The sequence below is a fragment of the Coregonus clupeaformis genome, chromosome 21 (genome assembly GCF_020615455.1).
Source record: "Coregonus clupeaformis isolate EN_2021a chromosome 21, ASM2061545v1, whole genome shotgun sequence".
NCBI lineage: Eukaryota > Metazoa > Chordata > Actinopteri > Salmoniformes > Salmonidae > Coregonus > Coregonus clupeaformis.
The window spans coordinates 8509628-8528497 of NC_059212.1; the positions used below are offsets into that span (position 1 = coordinate 8509628).

The 18870-nt window shown below is 43.9% G+C and overlaps 1 protein-coding gene across 4 annotated transcripts; it reads left to right on the forward strand.

Annotated features, from left to right (window-relative positions):
• The first annotated feature begins 876 nt into the window (after window positions 1-876).
• On the forward strand, window positions 877-14056 carry LOC121536486 (X-linked inhibitor of apoptosis). Of its 4 annotated transcripts, none has more exons than XM_041843799.1 (8): window positions 877-1005; window positions 2923-3228; window positions 3320-3887; window positions 4101-4200; window positions 4291-4369; window positions 4502-4541; window positions 9284-9466; window positions 13223-14056. In XM_041843799.1, the coding sequence occupies exons 2-8, from the start codon at window positions 2989-2991 to the stop codon at window positions 13414-13416; spliced, it is 1404 nt and encodes a 467-aa protein (XP_041699733.1). In that variant the 5' UTR covers window positions 877-1005; window positions 2923-2988; the 3' UTR covers window positions 13417-14056. The 4 variants fall into 4 exon arrangements, with proteins under 4 accessions (XP_041699733.1, XP_041699740.1, XP_041699749.1 ...); XM_041843806.1 differs by having other exon boundaries at window positions 2923-3153; XM_041843815.1 differs by having other exon boundaries at window positions 9284-9485; window positions 13223-13306.
• Window positions 14057-18870: the final 4814 nt, after the last annotated feature.

The window sequence follows — 18870 nt, forward strand, 5'->3', positions numbered from 1 at the left end:
GCTGAGATGCTGTGATGACAATAAATCCGCTGACACTGTCCTCGATTGTAATTATTTATTACATTGAAGATCTCAGCGCCAATTTACAGACTTCTGCAGACATCTGGAGAACAACGGCCCAATCTCTTAATATGTTGTTCTCCCCTCCTTTGTCCCAAACCATAGTATCTATATCTTATGTAACCTGATATGGGTGTTTTCCCCCACAGACCAATCCCAGGACTCCATATAACAGACTTCCTCTGTTGTAGGGTTCTCCTATAGAAATGCATCCAGATGCTTCCACAAGCTGAGTCAACTTCCTCTAACACCATTTACAAACGTCAGCAAAATTGTAAATTGTCTAGACACTACATATAAAAACAGCTTTCCACATTTCTCATTTGTAATTTCGACTGCAATGTAATGTAAATGCCGCGTTCACGTACTATCCGGAACTAGGAAACTCGGAAATGTCCGACTTGCTAACTAAGGGGTGTCAAACGTATTCCATGGAGGGCCTAGTGTCTGCATGTTTTAGTTTTTTCCGTTCAATTAAGCCCTAGACAACCAGGTATAAGGAGATCCTTACTAATTAGTGACCTTAATTCATCAATCAAGTACAAGGAAGGAACGAAAACCCGCAGAAACTCGACCCTCCGTGGAATAAGTTTGACACCTGTGTGCTAACTGATTGTAGTTATACATGTGCCACGTTCAACCAGTTAGCTTTGTCGGAAATTTCCGAGTTTCTTAGTTCTGACTATCACTTCTGAACGTGAACGCAGCAAAAGTACACAAGAACCCCCCCACACCCCCTCCCCGTCATAAACTATACATTTCCTCTATGGTGTCAGGTGGGCTGCGCCACTAGTTGTGCGCAGAACAACACGAACGCTGAATTTACTTCCGGAAACCAGCGTCAAATAGTCTGGTCAAAAATACTGCTGATCCATTTTATTTGGAAAGGATACAGGCAGCATCCAAGACCTCAAAGGCACTAGTTGACATCCAAGCTTTTCCAAGGTATGTGTATTGGGTATGTCTTTGCGATGCATTTTGAAATCATATGGTTGACAGCTCGTCTGTTGTACTACATTACTGTCTATGGCGAACCAGCTCAAAATCGACTGATCAAAGTGCAGATTTCTGGTTCTCTCTTAATTAAAAAAAAATAATGTTTGCCCTGTTAGTTTTCGTTATTACACTTAACGTTGTTTTATTTAACTATATCATAATTAACATTGGAAGAATGTAATCCCTGACATCGCGCATCCATGCTCAGCAGAGTACTCAACTGTGCCAACTCTCGAACAGGTCAATCTGCAACACATTGCGATTCGCGTCAACCTATGTTTATGTTTGGGGCTTTTGTCTTGCTATAGACACAAACAAGAGCATGTGAACTTTCCAGAATGTACGTGGCCGGTCAAAAGACCCCACCCCCCACCCGCCATGTGTCCATCTGACTGTTGCGATTGAGTGGGAACAGTGAGTCAGAGTGGAGTTTGAACCAACGACACGGCGCTACTGTGCCGAAAAGGTCCTCCAGACCCCTTGACATACACTTTGAACACATGTATGATCAGCCTATTGCTGTCATTCGACCAAGTGGTGCCACATCCATCCATATATATATATCCTTCCTGTGCATTGGGATTAAGGTTCAGTTCAGCTCTGGTCAGTAACAGATGGGCCTCAGCCACACAGAAAAGGGCTGCACTGTAGTTATACAATCATCAACAGATAGCCAGTTCATAGTCAACAATGTTATACTCAGGGCCCTGTTTATGATGATGGCATCCACATGATGCTTTTTGGAGCTTTCAGAGAGAGCATGGGGGGAGTGGATACAGCAAACTTGCCTTGGACATCATCATCATCATCACATCGATTTACTCATCTACATGTCTGTTTTCACAGCAATATGCCAAGTTCCCGTTTCATATTAGTGTGAGAGTGCCGCCTGTGAAACCATGACAACTTCTAGTCTAACTGCATTTTTCATTCTGAAGCTAGCCTTGCTTGCTGCAATGGGAATGTCTGGTATACAAAAGATTACAACCAGCATGACCAATATCGGTTGTTTGGTAGCATAGACATAGTAGCCTAATTCTATAAAATGGTAATTCAACAGCCTGGGGGCCTGTCTGTTGCTGCTATAGCCAACTTATCTAGCCTAACACAAGGCATGGCAACGATGCACTGTATGTAATTGATTGCATCAATGTTGACAGCAGAAACAGTGATGGGATTGGATAATATGTTATTGGTGAATACAGGCTGAGGTGAAATAGCTCATTGTTCTAACTGACAACTGTTCCTGATCCGCCCTGTGTGGTGTGTTAGTATTGTAACACCTAGCCTACAGTGGCCGAACATTGATAAGGCTGGGTATTGATCGTAACACCTAGCCTACAGTTGCCGAACATTGATAAGGTTGGGTATTGATCGTAACACCTAGCCTACAGTTGCCGAACATTGATAAGGCTGGGTATTGTTGCAACACACTACTCAGAGGGATGATCGATTCAAATCACAAAGTAGGCGTTATGTAACTCCTTTCCTACAAAATGCTTAGCTTTGTTTTGAAGAGCAGATCATGAGAACAAATGGAAAACTGAGCCTAGTGCTCACTTAAAATAATAAATGTTGATTACATTTGGCTGTGTGTGTCGTTGTGTATTTCTGTGGTGAGCAGGGCGGCTCGGTAGTGAGAGCATATCGTAGAGCCTGTTCCAGCTTCCCCACCCCTCACATGTAGCAGCCAACCTCTCCATGTGATCACACACGCCTTCCTGTTTTAAAGGCACAGCTTCCCAATATCCATAGCAATGTGCATATTGCCATCTAGTGCCACTTTAGGCAATACAATGCTCTCTAATGTCAAACTAATGTCCATATTTCTGATCGCTTCCTCACTAGCGCCTTTTTTTTTTTCAGTTCCCCCTCAGCCCATCCATCTCAGGCAGCCCAACCCAGCCCAGGCCAGCCCAGCCCAGCGTCGTCATGTCAGGCCCCAGGAGAGACAGTGATCTGGAGTCGGACCACGCAGTAGACTGGTCCATGATGGACATGCGGCTGGACTCGTTCCGGGGTTCCCCCCTGGCCCAGCAGGTGTCAGCGGAGAGGTTGGCCCGCGCTGGGTTCTACTTCACAGGACAGGCCGACAAGGTGCGCTGCTTCAGCTGCCACAAGACTGTAGAGAACTGGTGTGGAGGGGACACACCCGTGGAGAGGCACGCAGAGGTGTGGATGATGACGTGTGCAAAACATTCCTGTTTTTAAAAACATTATCATGTATCTACCAAATGATCCTACTACTGTTGCAATGTTTCAGGTCTCCCCCACTTGTAAGTTCCTGAGCTGCACCCATCGTTCCAGGGTTAACTCTCTTCAAGGTGCCATGCTGACCAACGAACCCCCCTACAACGAAGACGCTGAGGACATGGAGTTCCGCCTGAGGACGGGAGAGGTGGTGGATGATACCACCTACCCCATGGCCCCGCACATGGCCAGCGAAGACTCCCGGTTCAACACCTTCGGCCCGTGGCCCTCCACATCCCCGGTCCGGCCTAGAGAGCTGGCCCAGGCAGGGCTCTTCTATCTGGGGGAGAGCGACCGGGTGCAGTGCTTCTGCTGTGGAGGGATGCTGGGCGGCTGGGCGCCCGGGGACACGCCGTGGGGGGAGCACTCCAAACACTTCCCCTACTGCTTCTTCATCCTGGGGCATGATGTGGGGAACCTCCCCTCTCAGGGGGGGAGAGAGGGAGAGGTAGGGGAGACCAAGTCATGCCCAGGTTCTCAGGGCCCCATGCAGAGCTTTGAGGAGAGGCTAGGCAGCTTTGCAGGAATCCAGCACCCTATTGACCACGAGAGGCTGGCCAGAGCAGGCTTCTACAACACAGGTGAGACCTGGGAGTGGGGTAGACTAGAGCTTTGGCTGTGAGAAAAGTAATTAAAAACAAATACAATTCATAGTTATTACCTGCTACTCAATGGTAAAAGGGCCCGGGAGGTGGGGACATGATGGAAGGGACCGGAGACGTATCCTAACCAGTGTGTGTGTCTGGGTTGATCTTAACCCAAGTGTGTGTGTGTGTGTTTCTGTGTTGGTGCAGGAGCTACAGACCGTGTGGTGTGTTTCTGCTGTGGTGGAGGTCTGAAGGGCTGGCAGCAGAACGAGGATCCCTGGGAGGAGCACGCCAAACACTATCCTGGGTAAAAACACACACACACACACACAGTAGAAAGTAAACCATATGCATGCTTCTCCCTGCCACTAATGTTGCGTGTCATGTTTTAATCCAGGTGCAGTTTTCTGCTGGCAGAGAAAGGACAAGAGTTTGTCAGCAGCGTTCAGCTACAAGGTCCTGGCTGGAACAATTCTGTAAGTCTCCAAGACTTCATCCTCCTAACCCTGAACTCTAACCCCTAAACCTGTGGTCAAACATATTGAACTGCCCCCATCCTCGCATGACTCCTACCATATCAAAGTCCTTCCTTCTATTGATTTTTCCAGGCTTCAAGTCACCTAAATGGATGTTCAAGTCATGAGACAGGTAAAAACAATTGTGACAAACATTTGTGAAGTTGTACCACTTTCACTTTATTTATTTGAGTTTAACGAGTCAAAAGCTGTGTATGTATGCATACATACACAGCGCATTCGGAAAGTATTCAGACCCCTTGACTTTTCCACATTTTGTTACGTTAAAGCTTTATTCTAAAATTGATTAAATAAAACATTTTTCTCCGCAATATACACACAATACCCCATAATCACAAAGCGAAAACGTGTTTAGACATTTTTGCAAATGTATTAAAAAAACTGAAACCATTCATTTTAATACATTTGCAAGAATTTCTAAACCTGTTTTTGATTTGTCATATGGGGTATTGTGTGTAGATTGAGAAAAAAACAATTTAATCCATTTTTAGAATAAGGCTGTAACATAACAATGTGGAAAAAGGTTTAGAAATGTTTGCTAATGTATTAAAAATAAAAAAACGGATACCATTTACATAAGTATCCAGACCCTTTACTCAGTACTTTGTTGAAGCACCTTTGGCAGCGATTACAGCCTCGAGTCTTCTTGGGTATGATGCTACATGCTTGGCACACCTGTATTTGGGGAGTTTCTCCCATTCTTCTCTGCAGATCCTCTCAAGCTCTGTCAGGTTGGATATGGAGCGTTGCTCTACAGCTATTTTCAGGTCTCTCCAGAGATGTTAGATCGGGTTGAAGTCCGGGCTCTGGCTGGGCCACTCAAGGACATTCAGAGACTTGTCCCAAAGCCACTCCTGCATTGTCTTGGCTGTGTGATTAGGGTTGTTGTTCTGTTGGAAGGTGAATCTTCACCCTAGTCTGAGGTCATGAGCACTCTGGAGCAGGTTTTCATCAAGGATCTCTGTACTTTTCTCTGTTCATATTTCCCCTCGATCCTGACTAGTCTCCCAGTCCCTTCTGCTGAAAAACATCCCTATAGCATGATGCTGCCACCACCATGCTTCACTGTAGGGATGCTGCCAGGTTGCCTCCAGATGTGAAGCTTGGCATTCAGGCCAAAGAGTTCAATCTTGGTTTCATCAGACCAGAGAATCTTGTTTCTCATGGTCTGAGAGCCCTTTAGGTGCCTTTTGGCAAACTCCAAGCAGGCTGTCATGTGCCTTTTACTGAGGAGTGGCTTCCATCTGGCAATTCTACCATAAAGGCCTGATTGGTGGAGTGCTGCAGAGATGGTTGTCCTTCTTGAAGGTTCTCCTATCTCCACAGAGATAAGGAGCTCTGTCAGAGTGACCATCGGGTTCTTGGTCACCGCCCTGACCAAGGCCATTCTCCCCCGATTGCTCAGTTTGGCCAGGCGGCCAGCTCTAGGAAGAGTCTTGATGGTTCCAAACCTCTTCCAAAACCATATATAGACAGGTGTGTGTGCCTTTCCAAATCATGTCCAATCAATTGAATTTACCACAGGTGGACAATCAAGTTGTAGAAACATCTCAAGGATGATCAAGGGAACCAGGATGCACCTGAGCTCAATAATGAGTCTCATAGCAAAGGGTTTGAATATTAATGTAAATAAGGTATTTCTGTTTTTTATTTGTACTAAATTTGCTAAACTTTCTAAACCTGTTTATGCTTTGTCATTATGGGGTATTGTGTGTAGATTGATGTGGATCTTTTTTTATTTAATCAATTTTAGAATAAGGCTGTAACATAACAATGTGGAAAAAGGTTTAGAAAGGTATGTATGCATACATACAGTTGAAGTCGGAAGTTTACATACACTTAGGTTGGAGTCATTAAAACTTGTTTTTCAACCACTCGACAAATTTCTTGTTAACAAACTATAGTTTTGGCAAGTGGGTTAGGACATCTACTTTGTGCATGACACAAGTCATTTTTCCAACAATTGTTTACAGACAGATTATTTCACTTATAATTCACTGTATCACAATTCCAGTGGGTCAGAAGTTTACATACACTAAGTTGACTGTGCCTTTTGAACAGCTTGGAAAATCCAAAGAAATCAGCCAAGACCTCAGGAAAAAAATGTGTAGACCTCCACAAGTCTGGTTCATCCTTGGGAGCAATTTCCAAATGCCTGAAGGTACCACGTTCATCTGTACAAACAATAGTACGCAAGTATAAACACCATGGGACCACGCAGCCGTCATACCGCTCAGGAAGGAGACACGTTCTGTCTCCTAGAGATGAACGTACTTTGGTGCGAAAAGTGCAAATCAATCCCAGAACAACAGCAAAGGACTGTGTGAAGATGCTGGAGGAAACGGGTACAAAAGTATCTATATCCACAGTAAAACGAGTCCAATATCGACATAACCTGAAAGGCCGCTCAGCAAGGAAGAAGCCACTGCTCCAAAACCGGCATAAAAAAGCTAGACTAAGGTTTGCAACTGCACATGGGGACTAAGATAGTAATTTTTGGAGAAATGTCCTCTGGTCTGATGAAACAAAAATAGAACGGTTTGGCCATAATGACCATCGTTATGTTTGGAGGAAAAAGGGGGATGCTTGCAAGCCGAAGAACACCATCCCAACCGTGAAGCACGGGGTGGCAGCATCATGCTGTGGGGGTGCTTTGCTGCAGGAGTGACTGGTGCACTTCACAAAATAGATGGCATCATGAGGAAGGAAAATTATGTGGATATATTGAAGCAACATCTCAAGACATCAGTCAGGAAGTTAAAGCTTGGTCGCAAATGGGTCTTCCAAATGGACAATGACCCCAAGCATACTTCCAAAGTTGTGGCAAAATGGCTTAAGGACAACAAAGTCAACGTATTGGAGTGGCCATCACAAAGCCCTGACCTCAATCCTATAGAAAATGTGTGGGCAGAACTGAAAAAGCATGTGCGAGCAAGGAGGCCTACAAACCTAACTCAGTTACACCAGCTCTGTCAGGAGGAATGGGCCAAAATTCACCTAACTTATTTTGGGAAGCTTGAACAATTTAAAGGCAATGCTACCAAATATTAATTGAGTGTATGAAAACTTCTGACCCACTACAATTATTCTGACATTTCACATTTTGAAAATAAAGTGGTGATCCTAACTGACCTATGACAGGGATTTTTTACAAGGATTAAATGTCAGGAATTGTGAAAAACTGAGTTTAAATGTATTTGACTAAGGTGAATCAAAAGTTTGGTCAAAAGTCGTGGTCAAAAGTTTTGAGAATGACACAATTATTAATTTTCACAAAGTCTGCTGCCTCAGTTTTGATGATGGCAATTTGCATATACTCCAGAATGTCATGAAGAGTGATCAGATGAATTGCAAAGTCCCTCTTTGCCATGAAAATGAACTTAATCCCCAAAAAACATTTCCACTGCATTTCAGCCCTGCCACAAAAGGATCAGCTGCCATCATGTCAGTGATTCTCTCGTTAACACAGGTGAGAGTGTTGATGAGGACAAGGCTGGAGATCACTCTGTCATGCTGATTGAGTTAGAATAACAGACTGGAAGCTTTAAAAGGAGGGTGGTGCTTGAAATCATTGTTCTTCCTCTGTTAACCATGGTTAACTGCAAGGAAACACGTGCCGTCATCATTGCTTTGCACAAAAAGGGCTTCACAGGCAAGGATATTGCTGCTAAATCAACCATTTTTCGGATCATCAAGAACTTCAAGGAGAGAGGTTCAATTGTTGTAAAGAAGGTGTCAAGGCTCCCAAGAAAGTCCAGCAAGCGCCAGGACCGTCTCCTAAAGTTGATTCAGCTGCGGGATCGGGGCACCACCAGTGCAGAGCTTGCTCAGGAATGGCAGCAGGCAAGTGTGAGTGCATCTGCACGCACAGTAAGGCGATGACTTTTGGAGGATGGCCTGGTGTCAAGAAGGGCAGCAAAGAAGCCACTTCTCTCCAGGAAAAACATCAGGGACAGACTGATATTCTTCAAAAGGATACAGGGATTGGACTGCTGAGGACTGGGGTAAAGTCATTTTCTCTGATGAATCCCCTTTCCGATTGTTTGGGGCATCCGGAAAACACCTTGTCCAGAGAAGACAAGGTGAGCGCTACCATCAGTCCTGTGTCTTGCCAACAGTAAAGCATCCTGAGACCATTCATGTGTGGGGTTGCTTCTCAGCCAAGGGAGTGGGCTCACTCACAATTTTGCCTAAGAACACAGCCATGAATAAAGAATGGTACCAACACATCCTCCGAGAGCAACTTCTCCCAACCATCCAAGAACAGTTTGGTGACGACCAATGCCTTTTCCAGCATGATGGAGCACCTTGCCATAAGGCAAAAGTGATAACTAAGCGGCTCGGGGAACAAAACATCGACATTTTGGGTCCATGGCTAGGAAACTCTCCAGACCTTAATCCCATTGAGAACTTGTGGTTGATCCTCAAGAGGCGGGTGGACAAACAAAAACCCACAAACTCCAAGCATTGATTATGCAAGAATGGGCTGCCATTAGTCAGGATGTGGCCCAGAAGTTAATTGACAGCATGCCAGGGCGGATTGCAGAGGGCTTGAAAAAGAAGGGTCAACACTGCAAATATTGACTCTCTGCATAAACTTAATGTAATTGTCAATAAAAGCCTTTGACACTTATGGAATTCTTGTAATTATACTTCAGTATACCATAGTAACATCTGACAAAAATATCTCATAACAAAAAATATCTCATAACACTGAAGCAGCGAACTTTGTGAAGACCAATACTTTTGACCACGACTGTAAACTTCCAACTTCAACTGTACATGTATATAGCGTAGGGTGCTATTTCCAACACAGACTAGGACAGGCTCAATCTCCTCCCTCTCTCTGTGCAGGGGTGCTGCGGTCAGCCATGGCCCAGAGGGCGGTAGAGATGGGCCTGGAGCCTGCCCTGGTAGAGAGGACTATACTGGCGAGGATACGCAGGGCTGGGACAGGCCACTCCACCTTGGAGACCCTGCTGCAGGACTGCTTTAACAGAGGCCCTGACAGTGATGCAGAGACATTCGAGAACAATGGTACAGTGAGGGGAAAAAGGTATTTGATCCCCTGCTGATTTTGTACGTTTGCCCACTGACAAAGAAATGATCAGTCTATAATTTTAATGGTAGGTTTATTTGAACAGTGAGAGACAGAATAACAACAAAAAAATAAATTATAAATTGATTTGCATTTTAATTAGGGAAATAAGTATTTGACCCCCTCTCAATCAGAAAGATGTCTGGCTCCCAGGTGTCTTTTATACAGGTAATGAGCTGAGATTAGGAGCACACTCTTAAAGGGAGTGCTCCTAATCTCAGTTTGTTACCTGTATAAAAGACACCTGTCCACAGAAGCAATCAATCAATCAGATTCCAAACTCTCCACCATGGCCAAGACCAAAGAGCTCTCCAAGGATGTCAGGGACAAGATTGTAGACCTACACAAGGCTGGAATGGGCTACAAGACCATCGCCAAGCAGCTTGGTGAGAAGGTGACAACAGTTGGTGCGATTATTCGCAAATGGAAGAAACACAAAATAAATGTCAATCTCCCTCGGCCTGGGGCTCCATGCAAGATCTCACCTTGTGGAGTTGCAATGATCATGAGAACGGTGAGGAAACAGCCCAGAACTACACGGGAGGATCTTGTCAATGATCTCAAGGCAGCTGGGACCATAGTCACCAAGAAAACAATTGGTAACACACTACGCCGTGAAGGACTGAAATCCTGCAGCGCCCGCAAGGTCCCCCTGCTCAAGAAAGCACATATACAGGACCGTCTGAAGTTTGCCAATGAACATCTGAATGATTCAGAGGAGAACTGGGTGAAAGTGCTGTGGTCAGATGAAACCAAAATCGAGCTCTTTGGCATCAACTCAACTCGCCGTGTTTGGAGGAGGAGGAATGCTGCCTATGAACCCAAGAACACCATCCCCACCGTCAAACATGGAGGTGGAAACATTATGCTTTGGGGGTGTTTTTCTGCTAAGTGGACAGGACAACTTCACCGCATCAAAGGGACGATGGACGGGGCCATGTACCGTCAAATCTTGGGTGAGAACCTCCTTCCCTCAGCCAGGGCATTGAAAATGGGTCGTGGATGGTTATTCCAGCATGACAATGACCCAAAACATAGAAAATCTGTGGAGGGAGCTGAAGGTTCGAGTTGCCAAACGTCAGCCTTGAAACCTTAATGACTTGGAGAAGATCTGCAAAGAGGAGTGGAACAAAATCCCTCCTGAGATGTGTGCAAACCTGGTGGCCAACTACAAGAAACGTCTGACCTCTGTGATTGCCAACAAGGGTTTTGCCACCAAGTACTAAGTCATGTTTTGCAGAGGGGTCAAATACTTATTTCCCTCATTAAAATGCAAATCAATTTATAACATTTTTGACATGCGTTTTTCTGGATTTTTTTGTTATTCTGTCTCTCATTGTTCAAATAAACCTACCATTAAAATTATAGACTGATCATGTCTTTGTCAGTGGGCAAACGTACAGAATCAGCAGGGGATCAAATACTTTTTTCCCTCACTGTATGTGTCTCCATAAGGGGAAAAAATTAGCAATGCTTGCTAGTATCATTTATCAAATCAAATTGTATTTGTCACATGCGCCAAATACAACAGTGAAATGCTTACTTACAAGCCCTTAACCAACAATGCAGTTTTAAGAAAGAATACCAAAAAATAAATCACTAAAAAATACAATATAAAACAATACGAAATAAAAGTAACAAATAATTAAAGAGCAGCAGTAAATAGGAGTCTTATGTAAATAGTCTGGGTAGCCATGAGTAGATGTTCAGGAGTCTTATGTAAATAGTCTGGGTAGCCATGAGTAGATGTTCAGGAGTCTTATGTAAATAGTCTGGGTAGCCATGATTAGCTGTTCAGGAGTCATGTAAATAGTCTAGGTAACCATGATTAGCTGTTCAGGGGTCTTATGTAAATAGTCTGGGTAGCCATTTGATTAGATGTTCAGGAGTCTTATGCAAATAGTCTGGGTGGCCATTTGATTAGATGTTCAGGAGTCTTATGCAAATAGTCTGGGTAGCATTTTGATTAGATGTTCAGGAGTCTTATGCGAACAGTCTGGGTAGCATTTTGATTAGATGTTCAGGAGTCTTATGGCTTGGGGTAGAAGCTGTTTAGAAGCCTCTTGGACCTAGACTTGGTGCTCCGGTACCGCTTGCCGTGCGGTAGCAGAGAGAACAGTCTATGACTAGGGTGGCTGGAGTCTTTGACAATTTTTAGGGCCTTCGTTTGACACCGCCAGGTATAGAAGTCCTGGATGGCAGGAAGCTTGGCCCCAGTGATGTACTGGGCCGTACGCAGTACCCTCTGTAGTGCCTTGCGGTCAGAGGCCGAACAGTTGCCATACCAGGCAGTGATGCAACCAGTCAGGATGCTCTCGATGGTGCAGCTGTAGAACCTTTTGAGGATCTGAGGACCCATGCCAAATCTTTTTAGTCTCCTTAGGTTTTGCCGTGCCCTCTTCACGACTGTCTTGGTGTGCTTGGACCATGTTAGTTTGTTGGTGATGTGGACACCAAGGAACTTGAAGCTCTCAACCTGCTCCACCACAGCCCCGTCGATGAGAATGGGGGCATGATCGGTCCTCTTCTTTTTCATGTAGATCACGTTGAGGGAGAGGTTGTTGTCCTGGCACCACACGGCCAGGTCTCTGACCTCCTCCCAATAGGCTGTCTCGTCGTTGTCGGTGATCAGGCCTACCACTGTTGTGTCATCTGCAAACTTAATGATGGTGTTGGAGTCGTGCCTGGCCATGCAGTCATGAGTACAGGAGGGGACTGAGCACGCACCCCTGAGGGGCACCCATGTTGAGGATCAGCATGGCGGATGTGTTGTTACCTACCCTTACCACCTGGGGGTGGCCCGTCAGGAAGTCCAGGATCCAGTTGCAGAGGGAGGTGTTTAGTCCCAGGTGGTAAGTAATGAGCTTAGAGGGCACTATGGTGTTAAACACTGAGCTGTAGTCAATGAATAGCATTCTCACATAGGTGTTCCTTTTGTCCAGGTGTGAAAGGGCAGTGTGGAGTGCAATAGAGATTGCATCATCTGTGGATCTGTTGGGGCGGTATGCAAATTGGAGTGGGTCTAGGGTTTCTGGGATAATGGTGTTGATGTGAGCCATGACCAGCCTTTCAAAGCACTTCATGGCTACAGACGTGAGTGCTACGGGTCGGTAGTCATTTAGGCATGTTACCTTAATGTTCTTGGGCACAGGGACCATGGTGGTCTGCTTGAAACATGTTGGTATTACAGACTCAGACAGGGAGAGGTTGAAAATGTCAGGTGAAGAAACTTGCCAGTTGGTCAGCGCATGCTTGAGTACACATCCTGGTAATCCGTCTGGCCATGCGGCCTTGTGAATGTTGACCTGTTTAAAGGTCTTACTCACATCGGCTACGGAGAGCGTGATCACACAGTCGTCCGGAACAGCTGATGCTCTCATGCATGTTTCAGTGTTACTTGCCTCGAAGCGAGCATAGAAGTAATTTAGCTTGTCTGGGCACTGTTCTATCAAAACTGGTAATGAGGTGTATATGATAAGTCAAATAACATCCTCAATAGAGCCACAGTGTTTTGCAATTTGACCTAGTTTATCCATCTGCATATTCCAATCAATCACAATAGCATCACAATGCTATTCACCCTGTAGGCCTACATGAGGCTTGGCTATAGAAGTAACAGAATCAAACTGTGTTGGTCAGTATTCTAACTACTTTATTGTGCTCGGTTACCTACCGATGTTTCTCCCCTATTTCAGATGAGGATCCCCTTGAGAAGCTACGGAAGCTGCAGAGGGAGAAGCAGTGCAAAGTGTGTATGGACAGAGACATCTGCATCGTCTTCATCCCCTGTGGGCATCTGGTCGTCTGCAAGGAGTGTTCCGAGGCCCTCGACAAGTGTCCCATCTGCTGTGGCGCCATCGCCCAGAAGATAAAGACATACATCTCCTAACATGCAACCTGGTGTCAGGGATTGTATTCATAAAGCGTCTGAGTGCTGACCTAGGATCAGGTCCCATCTCATACTCATTATGATTTAAAAGGCAAAAGTGATCCTAGATTAGCAATCCTACTGTGAGATGCTTAATGATTGTGGGCACAGGAGGATAACTATTTTTTTTAAATGGCAATGCTGCTTTACCTTCTCAATTATTTTATAAACGCATGCTTTCCTACTACAAAATGTACATAGAGAGATATATTTGAGGAGGAACACTGTAAATATGGATAAGAGAATCATGGAAATTGTGGGGATTTTATTTTCCAATGATTGTTGTAAAGATAATGACACACTTCCTTGTTATGCGATGTATCAGTGAGGTGCACACTACAATACCCAAGAGGAAATGGGCCTCTGTTGAATCTTCATACCAAGATGGGAAACCAAGGTTGAGACTAGATGGAGTACAGCTACGGACAGAATTGACTTTACGCAGCAGGTTAGGAAAATAAGGTAAAGGGTTAGATACTTTTTGTCAATGGCTGAACTCCATCTACCCACAGTTCTGATACTTATATTATTTTTAAATTTTAGTCATTTAGTAGACGCTCTTATCCAGAGCGACTTACAGTAGTGAGTGCATACCTTTTCATTCATACTTCCGCTGTACAGTCGTGGTCAAAAGTTTTGGGAATGATACAACTATTGGTCTTCACAAAGTTCGCTGCTTCAGTGTTATGAGATATTTTTGTCAGATGTTACTATGTATAATTACAAGCATTCCATAAGTGTCAAAGGCTTTTTTATTGACAATTACATTAAGTTTATGCAGAGAGTCAATATTTGCAGTGTTGACCCTTCTTTTTCAAGACCTCTGCAATCCGCCCTGGCATGCTGTCAATGAACTTCTGGGCCACATCCTGACTAATGGCAGCCCATTCTTGCATAATCAATGCTTGAATTTGTGGGTTTTTGTTTGTCCACCCGCCTCTTGAGGATCGACCACAAGTTCTCAATGGGATTAAGGTCTGGGGAGTTTCCTGGCCATGGACCCAAAATGTCAATGTTTTGTTCCCCAAGCCACTTAGTTATCACTTTTGCCTTATGGCAAGGTGCTCCATCATGCTGGAAAAGGCATTGGTCGTCACCAAACTGTTCTTGGATGGTTGGGAGAAGTTGCTCTTGGAGGATGTATTGGTACCATTCTTTATTCATGGCTGTGTTCTTAGGCAAAATCGTGAGTGAGCCCACTCCCTTGGCTGAGAAGCAACCCCACACATGAATGGTCTCAGGATGCTTTACTGTTGGCATGACACAGGACTGATGGTAGCGCTCACCTTGTCTTCTCCGGACAAGGTGTTTTCTGGATGCCCCAAACAATCGGAAAGGGGATTCATCAGAGAAAATGACTTTACCCCAGTCCTCAGCAGTCCAATCCCTGTACCTTTTGCAGAATATCAGTCTGTCCCTGAAGTTTTTCCTGGAGAGAAATGGCTTCTTTGCTGCCCTTCTTGACACCAGGCCATCCTCCAAAAGTCTTCGCCTCACTGTGCGTGCAGATGCAGTCACACCTGCCTGCTGCCATTCCTGAGCAAGCTCTGCACTGGTGGTGCCCCGATCCCACAGCTGAATCAACTTTAGGAGATGTCCTGGCGCTTGCTGGACTTTCTTTGGCGCCCTGATGCCTTCTTCACAACAATTGAACCTCTCTCCTTGAAGTTCTTGATGATCCGAAAAATGGTTGATTTAGGTGCAATCTTACTAGCAGCAATATCCTTGCCTGTGAAGCCCTTTTTGTGCAAAGCAATGATGACGGCACGTGTTTCCTTGCAGTTAACCATGGTTAACAGAGGAAGAACAATGATGTCAAGCACCACCCTCATTTTAAAGCTTCCAGTCTGTAATTCTAACTCAATCGGCATGAAAGAGTGATCTCCAGCCTTGTCCTCGTCAACACTCTCACCTGTGTTAACGAGAGAATCACTGACATGATGGCAGCTGATCCTTTTGTGGCAGGGCTGAAATGCAGTGGAAATGTTTTTTGGTGATTAAGTTCATTTTCATGGCAAAGAGGGACTTTGCAATTCATCTGATCACTCTTCATGACATTCTGGAGTATATGCAAATTGCCATCATCAAAACTGAGGCAGCAGACTTTGTGAAAATTAGTATTTGTGTCATTCTCAACTTTTGACCACGACTGTACAGTTCCATGATCTACCATTGCAGTTATCAACAGTGCCTTTTGAAATGATCTCATTTACTTGTGTGCATATTTTCTTTATTCAGACTATCATGCCATTTCCACGTTTTCTTCATATTTCTCTTAATATTATGAAGTTGTTGACTGGGCTTTCCTTATTGGCTTGCAAGTCATGTGTTTCTAGTTAGTTTGCAAATTACGGGTTTCTGAAATAGAAGTCCAGAGGGTTCCCAAACTTACTGTATGTTCCTTAGGCCAACTAGTATGCTTTCAGCGTTGTAGACTTTTATGAATCATTATGTGTGCTCTGTGTGAATAAATAGATGAATTGTAGACTTGGATCAATTTCCATTATTTAGATATAACTGACATCCACTTAATTATTTGATTTAGTTCTGGAGATCACATCCAAATATTGTACCCCTTTTTAAATCATGTGCTGAAAAGAATATTTCCTTTGCACTTCAGTGCAACTCTGGTTTGACCAAGATTGGAAAATAAATCATGTTAAAAAAATTAAAGTGTGACTTGTCTTTTACATTCATGTATGCTACATGTATGCTACTAACACTTAGATAAAGAAGCGCTGAATAAAATAGTTATCTTCTTGAAAGCCAGGCAGAGATACTGGTATTTAGATTAACGACTACACTCTTTGGGTACATCTCAATAGACGAAAGTGGCTTCCTCCCCCTGTCTGCTTTTCTTCATCTCCACTTCTATAATAGAAGAACCAGATAGGTATCTGCCATTTCTTACATAAATTGTGTCTTCAGATTCTGAAACAGTTCTAATAAAGGAAAGGGGACAAGGAAGGAAGGAGGAAGCTTATTCCTCCCACAATGGGATAATCTCAATTAGATTTCATTGACTCCAGATGTCCCTCCCCTCTGACTTTCTCCTCCAATGGATTTTGAGGAGGTGAGGAGAGAGGACACAAGGAGTCAAGGAAAAGCAATTGAGATTCTACAAGTATTGAGCTGCGGCCACACCATTTGTATTTGTATTTTTGTATTTATTAAGGATCCCCATTAGCTGCTGCCAAGGCAGCAGCTACTCATCCTGGGGTCCTGCAACATTAAGGCAGTTATATACAATTTTAAATATTACATGACATTATATTTCATAACACTTTACCCAATACATTTAGTGTGTTCCCTCAGGCCACTACTCCACTATCACATATTTACAATACAACATCCATGTGTACGTGTGTGTAGAGTGAGTGTCTATATGTATGTGTGTATGTACCTGTGTGTGTGTCTCTTCACAGTCTCCGCTGTTCCACAAGGTGTATTTTTCCCTGTTTTTAAAATCTGATTCTACTGCTTGCATCAGTTACCTGATATGGAATAGAGTTCCATGTAGTCATGGCTCTATGTAGTACTGTGCGCCTCGCATAGTCCGTTCTGGACTTGGGGACTGTGAAGAGACCTCTGGTGCATTGTCTTGTGGGGTATGCATGGGTGTTGACACCTCTCACAAAAACAAGCTGTGATAAAGTCAATCTCTCTTCCACTCTGAGCCAGGAGAGACTGACATACATGTCATCAATGTTAGCTCTCCATGTACTTTTAAGGGCCAGACGTGCTGCCCTGTTTTGAGCCAACTGCAATTTTCCCAAGTCCCTCTTTGTGGCACCTAACCACACTACTGAACATAGTCTAGGTGTGACAAAGCTAGGGCCTGTAGGACCTGCCTTGTTGATAGTGTTGTTAAGAAGGCAGAGCAGCGGTTAATAATGGACATACTTCTCATTTACATTAACATTTACGTCATTTAGCAGACGCTCTTATCCAGAGCGACTTACAAATTGGTGCATTCACCTTATAGCCAGTGGGATAACCACTTTACAATGTTTTTTTTTTTTGTTTTGGGGTTGGGGGTAAGGGGGGGGTAGAAGGATTACTTTATCCCCTCCTTAAAGAGGTGGGGTTTCAAATGTCTCCGGAAGGTGGTGAGTGACTCCGCTGTCCTGGCGTCATGAGGGAGCTTGTTCCACCATTGGGTTGCTAGAGCAGCTCCATCTTAGCTACTGTTGTATCAATATGCTTTGACCTTGACAGTCTACAATCCAGGGTTACTCCAAGCAGTTTAGTCACCTCAACTTGCTCAATTTACACATTATTCATTACGAGATGTAGTTAAGGTTTAGGGTTTAGTGAATGATTTGACCCAAATACAATGCTTTTAGTTTTGGAAATATTCAGGACTAACTTATTCCTTGTGTTGCAGTTATTTCAGTTGCTGTAGTAGCTGACGTGTATAGTGTTGAGTCATCCGCATACATAGACACACTGGCTCAAAGTTAGTAAAGATGGAAAAAAGCAAGGGGCCTAGACAGCTGCCCTGGGGAATTCCTGATTCTACCTGGATTATGTTTGAGAGGCTTCTATTAAACAACACCCTTTGTGTTCTATTAGACAAGTACCTTTTTATCCACATTATAGCAGGGGGTGTAAAGCCATAACACATATGTTTTTCCAGCAGCAGACTATGATCGATAATGTCAAAAGCCGCACTGAAGTCTAACAAAACAGCCCCCACAATCTTTTTATCATCAATTTCTCTCAGCCAATCATCAGTCATTTGTGTAAGTGCTGTGCTTGTTGAATGTCCTTTTCTATAAGCATGCTGAAAGTTTGTTGTCAATTTGTTTACAGTAAAATAGCATTGTATCTGGTCAAACACTATTTTTTCCAATAGTTTACTAAGAGTTGGTAACAGGCTAATTGGTCAGCTGTTTGAGCCAGTAAAGGGGTCTTTACTATTTGTAGGTAGCGGAATGACTTTTGCTTCCCTCCAAGCCTGGGGGCACACACATTCTAGTAGGCTTAAATTGAAAATATGGCAAATAGGAGTGGCAATATCGTCCGCTATTATCCTCAGCAATTTTCCATCCAAGTTGTCAGACCCCGGTGGCATGTCATTGTTAATAGACAACAATAATTTGTTCACCTCATCCACACTCACTTTACGGAATTCAAAATTACAATGCATAATTTGGTCAGATATACTTGGATGTGTAGTGTCAGCAATTGTTGCTGGCATGTCATGCCTAAGTTTGCTAATCTTGCCAATGAAACAATTATTAAAGTAGTTGGCAATATCAGTTGGTTTTGTGATGAATGAGCCATCTGATTCAATGAATGATGGAGCTGAGTTTGCCTTTTTCCCAAAAATTTCATTTAAGGCGCTCCAAAGCTTTTTACTATCATTCTTTATGTCATTTATTCTTGTTTCATAGTGTTGTTTCTTCTTCT